The sequence below is a fragment of the Otolemur garnettii genome, unplaced genomic scaffold (genome assembly GCF_000181295.1).
Source record: "Otolemur garnettii isolate 467f Iridium unplaced genomic scaffold, OtoGar3 scaffold00018, whole genome shotgun sequence".
In the NCBI taxonomy this organism is placed as follows: Eukaryota; Metazoa; Chordata; class Mammalia; order Primates; family Galagidae; genus Otolemur; species Otolemur garnettii.
The window spans coordinates 15,542,578-15,554,350 of NW_003852413.1; the positions used below are offsets into that span (position 1 = coordinate 15,542,578).

At 49.5% G+C, this 11,773-nt stretch overlaps 1 protein-coding gene across 3 annotated transcripts in view; it reads left to right on the forward strand.

The window, feature by feature from the left end:
- Nucleotides 1–11,773, forward strand: part of PECAM1 (platelet and endothelial cell adhesion molecule 1) — an 83,292-nt gene that overhangs the window by 28,743 nt on the left and 42,776 nt on the right. For all 3 annotated transcript variants that reach the window (XM_023511222.1, XM_023511223.1, XM_012803249.2), the window contains 2 exons: nucleotides 9,344–9,637; nucleotides 11,316–11,621. In XM_023511222.1, the coding sequence (XP_023366990.1) occupies nucleotides 9,344–9,637; nucleotides 11,316–11,621 (600 nt within the window). The remainder of the gene's footprint in view (nucleotides 1–9,343; nucleotides 9,638–11,315; nucleotides 11,622–11,773) is intronic.

Here is an 11,773-nt window from a genome sequence, read left to right on the forward strand (position 1 = left end):
CCTCCCAAGTAGCTGGGACTACAGGCGCCTGCCACAACAACCGGCTATTTTTTGGTTGCAGCCGTCATTGTTGTTTGGCGGGTCCGGGTACGTGGCTGGCGCCTTAGCCGGTTGAGCTATAGGCGCCGAGCCTGCTTGGCTATTTTTTATTGCAGTTTGGCTGGGGCAGGGTTTGAACCCACCACCCTCAGTATATGGGGCCAGCACTCACAGGCGCCGCCCACTGCCTATCTTTGAAATCTGGTTTTTATCCACTTAAGAGCTAATTTTGAACCTTTGTCTTGAGATAAGAGGGTTTTGTTCTGCTTTATCTGGGACCACATGAATAAGGGAGCTCAGTTAGGGCTGGGGGCTGGGAATGGAGGGAGAGCCCACAGAACACTATCCCCCTTCGGTAGGCAAAGAATGGGGTGATTGGATTGCAGACACGTTGCACAGCTCTTTGGAAGGGAGGTTGCTGGATATCACTTGCTGGTTAAGCCGAGCCTCAGAGCAACCACCTATGGGGGAGGGCTAGTTGGCCACCAGCACAGCCAGCCTGCAGGGCTTCTCTACTCAGCGGTCCAGTGCTCCTTGGGCATAGGATCTCCATGGCAACAACCCATAGAGGTAAGACGTCCATTGTCTTCATGATTGTCCTGCTTGACTGATGGTGTCGCCAAGCCTCTAAAATGACCGCCGTGTCCATGCACGGCCCAGTCAGTGGGCATGGCCCCTAGAGCCTCTGCCCTCCGAGACCTGAGCGTCTACCTGTAACCATTAGACCTGATCAACTCTTTCGGACCAGTTTTCCTTTGCCTCTTCCAGCTTTTTCCCCAGTCTGTAAAGTGTGGATGAAAACAGAATCTATGGCAGGGCATGGGCGTGAGCTGGGAGCGGATTGAGTAAAAGTGACTCACCTGCTGGGCATGCAGTGACTAATAAGAGATACTGGCCTTGACTGCAGGGTCCCAGCCCACCTTGACTATCAGGGCTCCTGCCCCACCCACTCCCCCTCTGTCTACTCCAGCCCACTTGCTCTTGTCCAGCTCTCGTCCGAACCCCACCCAGCAGACCAGACTCCCCCCCCAGCAGACATCCTGTGCTTTGGGGTTCCCTCTCCCATGTCCTCTTCGCCTCAGATGGAGGGCAATTGCTCCCTTTCCTGGGCTCCTAGAGAATGTTCTTTTTTTTAGAGACAGAGTCTCACTTTGTAGAGTATCGGGGCATCACAGCTTACAGCAACCTCCAGCTCTTGGGCTTAGGCAATTCTCTTGCCTCAGCCTCCTGAGTAGCGGGGACTATAGGCGCCTACCATAACACCCATATGTTTTTTGTTGCATCTGAGCACAGGCCCCACCCCTAGAGAATGTTCTTTGTGCCTTAGGGCAGACCTGGGAACTGCAGGACTTAGAGGAGGAAGAGATTACTTCCTCAGGCCCCTACCTCGTTTCACCCTGGAGGAAACTGAGTCTTGGAGGCCACATGGCACTGTGCCAGGTCCACACTGGGGTTAGCAGAGGGGCTGGGATCAGATCTCCCCTCGGGCCTCCCCCAACCAGCCTGTGCAGCGTGTAGCCTGCTGGCTTTCTCCTTGCTCCACGTCCCCACTCTGCACCCACGGTTGAGGTCTCCGGCCAGCCTCATCCCTGTCCCCTCTCCTAGCCTAGGCCTTCTCAGACCCCTAAACTTCCTCCCCCGACTACAGCCTGCCTGTCCTCAGGAGATGACCTCAGCTCCATCTTCACCTAGAAAACAGACGTCTGGAGGGAACTCCCTTAACTTCCCTTCTGGGCCTGGCTCCAAGCTTATCTGCCTCCCCACCCATCCTCCTGGGCATCCCTCCCAGCTTCAGAGGGACGGTCCACCACCACTTCGCCCCCCACCCCCACCCACCTGGGCTCTGGGCCCATCCCTCCTGTAGCACCCCCCCTACACGTTTACTCTCCCCACCCCCACTGCTTCTGGAATCTTTACCCCCACTTCCAGTTCTTTCCCTCAGGCTGCAAACATGATCAGTAGCTCTTGCTTTTTTAGGAAAAAGAAAAATCAAACAACCCACCCCCTCCGTGTATGTTGCGCCCCCACCCCCACCCCCTATGTAGCCATCTCTCAGTGGACTCTCTCTGCAGGCTAGTTTACAGTGGCTCTCTGCTTCCTCATCTCTCTGGTATTCCAGCTGACAGGGCCTGGCCTCAGCCCCCACCCCTCCCTACCTAAGGGGCCACCAAGGATGCCTGGTACCAAATGCGAGGAACACATCCAGCCCCCTGCTCACCACCCCTTTTGCTACCCCTGAATGTTGATCACACCCTGAAGCATCTTTCTTGACCCCAATAGATCCTCTTCCCTGGTTTTGTCCTTCCTCTTCTCCAGGGAGACTGACTTTTCCCTGGGCCCGACCCCCACCCCCAGTTTCTGCAGGTTCCTGATCTTACCCTCTCTGGAGCCCAACGCCCCTCTTTACACCTGTGCCCTCCTCTAATCCACATCTCTGATCCAAATCCAGCTCTGGCCTGTGCCCTGAGCCTCTGGCCTCACACAGGACCATCCTTGGATGTCTTCTTCCTGTCGCCCTATGGTCCTTCAGACCCAGCTGCACCTCTGTAACTTTGTCTTCCTTCCTTGCCTTTTTCTGGCATTTGTTCATTTGTTTGTTTTGAGACAGAGTCTTACTTTGTCCCCCTTGGTAGAGTGCCGTGGCATCACAGCTCACAGCAACCTCAAACTCTTGGGCTCAAGCAACCCTCTTGCCTCAGCCTCCTGAGTAGTTGGGACTACAGGTACTCAGCACAACGCCCCACTAGTTTTTCTATTTTTAGTAGAGATGGGGTCTCACTCTTGCTCAGGCTGGTCTCAAACTTTTTTTTTTTTTTTAGAGACAGAGTCTCACTTTATTGCCCTTGGTAGAGTGCTATGGCGTCACATCTCACAGCAACCTCAAACTCTTGGGCTTAGGCAATTCTCTTGCCTCAGCCTCCCAAGTAACTGCGACTACAGGTGCTCTCCACAACACCCGGCTATTATTATTATTTTGTTGTTGTTGCGATTATCATTGTTGTTTGGCAGGCCCGGGCTGGATTCGAACCCTCCAGCTGCAGTGTATGTGGCTGGCGCCCTAGCCACTTAAACTATAGGCGCTGAGCCTGGTCTCAAACTCTTGAGCTCAAGCAATCCACCTGCCTTGATCTCCCAGAGGACTGGGATTACTGGTGTGGATCACTGTCCCCTTTCTGGCATTTTCTTTCTTTTTTTTTTTGAGACAGAGCCTCAAGCTGTCCCCTGGGTAGAGTGTCGTGGCATTACAGCTCACAGCAACCTCCAACTCCTGGGCTCAAGCGAGTCTCCTGCCTCAGCCTCTCAAGTAGCTGGGACCACAGGCACCCGCTGCAATGCCCGGCTATTTTTTTGGTTGCAGCGGTCATTGTTGTTTGGCGGGTCCAGGCTGGGGATTCAAACCCGCCACCTTAGGTGTACGTGGCTGGCGCCTTAGCCGGTTGAGCTATAGGCGCTGAGCCTTTCTGGCATTTTCTAATCTAGCTGGTGGCACCTACAGCCTTCTGGGAAACTAATCCAGAAAATTTATCTTCCATTCTTTTAATCTCATATCAATCAAATATGTTTTTTTACTGTGGTTCAATACAAATAATATAAGATTTAGTATTAGTGACAGTACATTTGCAATGCTGTACAACTGTCACTATTGACTAATTCTAGAATATTCTCATCACCCCCAAAAGTTTGCTCAAGTGTTCTCCAGTCTGTCTCTGCCCCAATTCTCCCTGTGCCTGCCCTTGTTAGCTCAGGCCTCATCACCTTCCACTGGAACTGTGGTCCAGGCTGTTCACTGGCCTCAGTCTCTCCTGTGATGATCTTTCTAACTGTCCCCTGCTGTCACACCCCTGCTGGAGACTCCTGAGATAGCACCCCGCCTGTCAGCACAGCAGGCAAGGCCTGGCATCGCAGACTGGTCCTCCTAATTGGCAGTACCTGGAGTGTGTTGGTTTCTCATGCCCCATGTGCCCTGGTACATGCTGTTCTCTTGTGTGGAGCTCCCTGCCCCCCTGCCCTTGCTTTAGCAGTGTTGGTTCAGGGGTTACTTCCTTCAAATTTTCCTGACCTCTCCTGGGCAGCCCTTCCTCTAGGCACTTACTGATATCACTGGACTCCAGCTCCCTGGGCCCCACCAGACTGCCCTGTCTTAGCCAGCAGAGGTAACTTCTTTTTCACTCTGTTGATCTAGCATTGGCACAGGTGCCTGAAGTGAAGTTGGAGATGCTTAAGATTCACAGAAGATAGGTCAGCATGCTCTCTGCTGAGCACAGACATTCAGCAGGGACAGCATGCTTCGTGGTTCCCTGTGATTTTCCTGATTGACAATGGTGGGTGGCCCCCTCTGCCCTCTTCTTTCTGAGTCATTTCCAGGTTGAGAGCCAGATGGCTCACCGAGTCATGGTGTTTTATCTTTCCAGAGAGCATCAGCATCCACTGACTAGTGGCCTTAGGTTTAAGGGAGGAAGGCCCTGTCATTTTAGCATTATAGGGCTTGTCATGGTGGCCCCTGGGTGCCTTGTCTGTGCTGTGGTGATCTGGTAACTTTGAATCCCTTCCCATCAGCCTTCATCTCTCCAAAGTGGAAAGATCTGCGCTTTTTAGGCTGCTCTGCCCACCCTCCTTGATCAGAACAGTTTTGAAGCTTTCTGGGTTCAAGCGAGGCCCTACGTTCTGTGGCTCTCTCTCTAGAAAAGCACAGGTGCACACAACCGGAGGTGGTTTGTGGGCCACCTAACACCCATCCGTGCACCTCCCAGAGGCCCAGTTTCTCCAGGCTGTGGATAGTCGCTCTGCGTGTGGTGAAACCTAGTCATTCAGTTTGGTGGTCCTTGGACAGTTAATTTAAAAAGAGGATAATGTTTTTTTTTATTATCAAAACAAGAATCAGGGCTCGGCGCCTATGGCTCAACCGGCTAAGGCGCCAGCCACGTACACCTAAGGTGGTGGGTTCGAATCCCCAGCCCGGACCCGCCAAACAACAATGATGGCTGCAACCAAAAAATAGCCAGGCGTTGTGGCGGGTGCCTGTGATCCCAACTACTTGGGAGGCAGAGGCAGGAGACTCGCTTGAGCCCAGGAGTTGGAGGTTGCTGTGAGCTGTGATGCCACGGCACTCTACCCAGGGGGATAGCTTGAGGCTCTGTCTCAAAAAAAAAAAAAAAAACAAGAATCAGGTAGAGATTTTTGAAGATTGGTTCAGTGGTACATTTGTTATCTATTGCTGCTTAATAAATTACCCTGCAAGTTAGTGGCTTAAAATAACACACATTTGACCAGGCATGATGGCTCACACCTGTAATCCTAGCACTCGGGGAGGCCAAGGCAGGAGGATCCCTTTAGTTCAGGAGTTCAAGACAAGCCTGAGCAAGAGTGAGACCCCGCCTCTACTAAAAATAGAAAAATTAGTAGGGTGCTGTGGCAGACACCCATAGTTATAGCTACTTGGGAAGCTGAGGCAGGAGGAGCTCTTGAACCCAAGAGTCTAAAGTTGCTGTGAGCTAGGCTAAGGCCATGGCACTATAGCCTGGGTGACGAGTGAGACTCTGTCTCAAAAATAAGCAAAACAAAAGTTTATTGTCTTATATTTTTTTGAGGGTCCAGAATCTAAGAGTGGCTGAGGGTCTTTCATGGGTTTGCAAACAAACCGTTGTTCAGGGTTGCAGTTATCTGAAAGCGTGACTGAGCCTGGGGACTCTGCTTCCAAGCTCACCTGCATGACTATTGGCAGGAGGCCTGAGTTCCTGGTCGTGTGGGCCTCTCACAGGGCTGCTCAGAACATGGCAGCTGACTTTGCTCAAATCAAGGGATCCCAGAGAAGGAGAGAGAGTGACCAGGATGGAAGCTGCATTGTCTTTTGTAAGATTTTAGAAGTGACAGATCAGTACGCCTGGAGTACTTTTTTTTTTTGAGACAGTCTCACTTTGTCACCCTCAGTAGAATGCCATGGTATCACAGCTCACAGTAACCTCAAACTCTTGGCCTCAAGCAATTCTCTTGCCTCAACCTTCCAAGTAACTGGGAGGCTAGCCCCACCACAATGCCTGGCTACTTTTAGAAGTCTTGCTCTGGCTCAGGCTGGTCTCCAACTTGTGAGCTCAGGTGAGCCACCTGCCTCTGCCTCCCAGAGTGCTGGGATTACAGGAGTGGGCCATCACGCCCAGCCTCACACCTATTTTTGTCATCACATAGATCTACCTTGTTATAATGTGGGAGGCAACCACATACAGGAGTGACAAACAGAAGGCAAAGATCTTTGGGGGGACCTTCTGAGACTGGCTATAGCAAAGGGAGGAAGTGTTTGTGGTGGTGGTAACAACTAGGCCTCAAGTCAACCATGTTATGCTTAAGATGAAAAGAGCATATGAAGGCCAGGTGCATAAAGGGGCCTGACCTTGTGTGTACGGTGCCACCTCTGTGTAAAGGAGGAATAAATAAGACTTTATATTCATATTTGCTTGTATTTACATAAAGAAACTCTGGCTAGAAGTATACACAAGAAACTAAGGGCAGTGCCTGTGGTTCAGTGAGTAGGGCCCTGGCCCCATATACCAAGCATGGTGGGTTCAAATCCGGCCCTGGCCACACTGCAACAAAAAATAGCTAGGCATTGTGGCAGGCGCCCATAGTCCCAGCTACTTGGGAGGCTGAGGCAAGAGAATCGCTTAAGTCCAAGAGCTGGAGGTTGCTGTGAGCTATGATGCTACAGCACTCTACTGAGGGCAACATAGTGAGACTCTGTCTCTAAAAAAAAAAAAAAGGAAAGAAAGAAATGGAAACCAGTGATTACTTCCTTGAGGGGTGGTGAGAACTGGGGAGTGGAGGGGGAAGAGACTTTGTGCATCGAGTCTTTTTCTCTTCTTCTCTTTTCTTTTTCTGGATCTCAACTGTATAGAATTTGATTGCTCATAACCCTCGATTCGTAACATAGTCTTTCTTGTCTTTGACCTATGCCTCGTCACCTTTTGTTTTATCTATATGTGTGTTTGTGTTTAATAATAATGAATTTACAAATGATATGATGTCTATGTAGAAACCCAAATTACTTGAAGTAATGTGAATTTAGAAAGGTGGCTGGATATAAGATTTTTTTTTTTAGACAGAGCCTTACTCTGTCGGCCCCAGTAGAGTGCTGTGGTGTCATAGCTCACAGCAACCTCAGACTTTTGGGCTCAAGCAATCCTCTTGCCTCAGCCTCCCAAGTAGCTGAGACCACAGGTGCCTGCCACAACACCTGGTTATTTTATTTTGTTTTTTAGGGACCGGGTGTCACTCTTGCTCAGGCTGGTCTTGAATTCCTGAGCTCAAGCAATCCACCTAGCTAAGTCTCTCAGAGTGCTGGGATTATAGGCATGAGCCACCAGGCCTGGCCACAGATATAAGATTAATTTAATTTAATTTAAATAAATAAAATTAATTTAAAAATTAATTTAAAAATCAGCATGGTGGGCTCCCGCCTGTGGCTCAAGCGGCTAAGGCGCCAGCCACATACACCTAAGGTGGCAGGTTCGAATCCCCAGCCCAGGCCCGCCAAACAACAATGATGGCTGCAACCAAAAAATGGCCAGGCGTTGTGGCGGGCGAGTGTAGTCCCAGCTACTTGGGAGGCTGAGGCAGGAGACTCGCTTGAGCCCAGGAGTTGGAGGTTGCTGTGAGCTGTGATGCCATGGCACTCTACCCAGGGGGATAGCGGATAGCTTGAGGCTCCGTCTCAAAAAAAAAAAAAAATCAGCATAGTGGTCACCTCTGGAGGGAGAGAAGTATGACAGACACACAGGTATTGATAATGTTCTACTTCTTGGGTGGAATGGTGAGGTATTTTTCTGACAGAGGTTTGGAAAGTGAATATTTTACGGTGCTGATTGAGCCCAGATCCATGGGCTTGTTAAAGAAAACCACAGACACAGGAGTGGTTGAGATCTATGAAGAGATATGACTAGGATCACAGGGGGCTACAGAAGGCCCTATAGGCAGGGCCTCAACAAATAGACCTACCTTGCTCTGCTCTGAAGGTTGGACAAAAGTCCCGACAAGTGAGCATGGTCCAGAGCCTTTGTAGTCTGGAAACTTCTCAGAGCAGCGGTCCTTAACCAGCCCCCTGACGAAAATACTTACTAAAATACCTAGGGAGTGTCCAGTTTTAATCCGCCTTCCCATAAACTTGCTATTGTCAAGTAGCTTCAAAATGTGATCTCAAGGGCCGGGAGCGGTGGCTCGTGTCTGTAATCCTAGTACTCTGGAAGGCCGAGGCAGGCAGATTGCTGGAGCTTACAAGTTCAGGACCAGCTCTGAGCAAGAGCAAGACCCCATTGCTACTAAAAATAGAAAAACGGAGGCAGAAAGATCCCTTGAGCCCAGGAGTTTGAGGTTGCTGTGAGCTATGATGATGCCATGGCACTCTACCCAGCGTGACAGAGTGATACTCTGTCTTAAAAAAAAAAAAAAGTGATCAGTTGAATTCTACTGACAGCCAATGGCTGCTGGACATAAGCCAGTTCAATGCTGAGGACATCAGCCAGAAGTGACGTGATTGGCTAGTCGACACTGAGCCTGGTTTCTGGCAGAGAGACTGGGTGGCTGGATGAGCACAGTGGCTGCTCTGGCTGTTTGATGAGAGTTTCCTGTCATTGGTGGAAGAGAACCTGTGCTCTCTGCTTCTCAGTAGCAGATGGGGGTGGAAACGCAAGCAGCTTCCTCAGAACTAGTTTCTCTGAGACTGTCACATAGAAAATGCCAGCTGGGACTGCTAATTCGGTCCAGCCTGGGTGGGGAGGAAGAGTTCCTGGGCGTGATTGACCTCCTAGTTTCAGATGGGAAGTAGCTGTCATTTATTAAGCACTTACTGTGTCCCAGGCAATGTGCTAAATGCTATCTGGCTATTCCCCTGGAAGTCTCTAGTAAAACACCTAGAAAGGTATCCTCAGCCCATTTTATGGATGAGGAAACTGAGCTCAGAGAGTTTGGCCACCCAAGGTCACACAGTCAAAGATGAGCCAGATCTTGAACACTTATCTGCCTGAATCCTTTGCTCCCTCCAGGGGTTGTGATGTGGCAGCTGGCAGGCTGCATGCATCTTAGATTTGTCACACTTTCCCACCCTGTCTCAAGGGGAACGGTACCAGCTTCGAACCAACTGCCTCATGTTTGACCCACTGTGCACAGTTATTACCTGCCTGCCCCTGTAGACACTTAAGATCCCTGGGCCCAGTGCCTCATGGGATATGATAATATCGCGTTTGATGTGGTGAAGGTCACCAGGATGATGTTCTCTCTGAATAACAGGAGTGTCTTCCCTCCTTTCCTTTGCATTCAGCTTTCACCATCAACAGCGTCCACATGAAGAGCCTGCCCGACTGGACGGTGATAAATGGGCAGAACCTGACGCTGCAGTGTGTGGTGGATATCAGCACCACCTCGCACATCCAGCCTCAGCACCTCATGCTCTTCTACAAGGACGACCTGGTGTTTCACAACATCTCCTCCACTAAGACCACGGAGAGTTTTTTTATTCCCCAAGCCCGAGTCTATGACTCGGGTACTTACAAATGCACCGTGATTCTGAACAACAAGGAGAAAACCACCCAACAGTACCAGGTGTCAGTGAAAGGTGAGTCCTTGGCATTGAACGTAGGCAAGCAGATGAGGCGGAATGCACAGTGGCATGAATAGTAACTGCACATGGATACCAAGGCTGGACCTGCCTCTCCACCCATCGGCCTTCTCTCTTGTCTGCTTGGCACTTTCCTGAAAATGCAGGTGTCTGACATATTCCCAGTAGGCCAGGTTATTTCTACTTTTGTTTTCCTTTTTAGACAGAGTCTCACTTTGTCACCCTCAGTAGAGTGCTGTGACGTCATAGCTCACAGCAACCTCAAACTCTTGGGCTTAATACCCCTCCTGAGTAGCTTGGACTATAGGCACCTGCCATAATGCTTAGAGATGGGATCTCGCACTTGCTGAGGCTGGTCTTGAACCTGTGAGCTCAGCCAATCCACCCGCGTTGGCCTAGGCCAGGTTATTTCTAACCTCCCTGCCTTTGCAAATGCTGTTCCCTCTCGCAGGGATAACTTTTTTCCTCTCATCTTCTCATGGACTATAATGTCTTCTTCAAGACTCAATTCAATGATTTATCCTCTGACACTTTCCAGAACAGAACGAATCTCCCCCAGAGTACCAATCTGTACAGTTCTTAGACTTTCTCTATATTCAATGGTCCTTGTGGCTATAAGTGCACAGGGCTGTCTGTGTTAAGATACTGGGTCCTGCAGTTACTCTGCCTGGGTCCCAATCTGGGCAAGTCCCTTAACCACTCTAAATTCCACATCTTCATCAGAAAAATGAAGGTAACAGCAGTGCCCAGCTCAGTTATTGAGAGGCTGACAAGGTACCACGTAGGCGGGGTGGGTAGCATCACTTCCAGCACTTAGAGAACTCCCAGTAAAGGGCACTTTGCTGTTTCTCTTGATATGGCAACTATTCCTCCCATGTCTGTCTGTTCTTGTGGACCACAAATTCATGAGAAGAGAGATGGTGCTTGGTTTACTTTTATATCCTGAACAAAGAGTCTGGCTCATAGCAGGTAATCAATAAGTGTTTGTGGAATAAATCAAAGTCAATCCTAGCTTGTGGTTGGCATTCAAATCAATTATAACAATGATCACAGTAATACTATGTACTAATAAATACTGGCTGCTTTTTCTCCCTTAAACTATTAGTCAGGAGTCTGTTTGTATCATCTTCTCAATGGGATTATTAGCCATTGAAAGTACCAACTCCATCTTAAACACATTTTATTTATATATATATATATATATATATATATTTTTTTTTTTTTTTTGAGACAAAGTCTCACTATGTAGCCCTTCGTAGAGTGCCATGGCATCACAGCTCACAGCAACCTCAAATTCTTGGGGCTTAAGCAATTCTCTTGCCTCAGCCTCCCAAGTAGCTGGAACTACAGGCACCCACCATAACCCCTGTCTATTTTTTATTGTAGTTGTCATTGTTGTTTAGCAGGCCCAGGCTGGGTTCGAACCTGCCAGCCCCAGTGCATGTGGCTGGTACCCTCAGCACTGAGCTACAGGTGCCGAGCCATATTTCATATTTTTTAAAGGTACCTGGTTCTGTGCTGGGCATGGACATGCTCAGTAATTACCTGATAGGTAGCACTGAGTATTCGGGAAACAATAAAGAACCCTCAGATAGGTCAACCACAGTGACTCAGCTGAGCGAGGTTTGTGCTGCCAGATGAAACGGCTACTAATGGACTTTCTCTTTCCCCAAAGGTGTGCCCCCTCCCCAGGTGACGCTGGACAAGAAGGAGGCCATAGAAGGCGGGGTTGTGATGGTCAATTGTTCTGTCCCAGAGGAAAAGGGCCCAATATATTTCACAATTGAAAAACTTGAACTAAATTCCAAACATGTCAAGCAGAAAAGAGAGAAGCATTGTTTGGACCAGAATTTTGTGACTCTGGAATTCCCCATCGAGGAGCAGGACCACGTTTTAATATTCCGATGTCAAGCTAGGATCATATCTGGAACCAGCATGGAGGTCTCAGAGTCCAGCCGGAGCGAACTGGTCACCGTGAGGGGTCAGAGCCCTGTTCTTCTTCTCTGTATTCTTCGTGGATTCTGGTTCAGGGTGGGGAGAAAGAACCTGGAACTGGAAAGGGGTGGGGCCTTCTGGCTGGGCTGCTGTTCTCAGGACTTAAGAGCTGTTCTTTATCTCTTTTTTTTTTTTTTT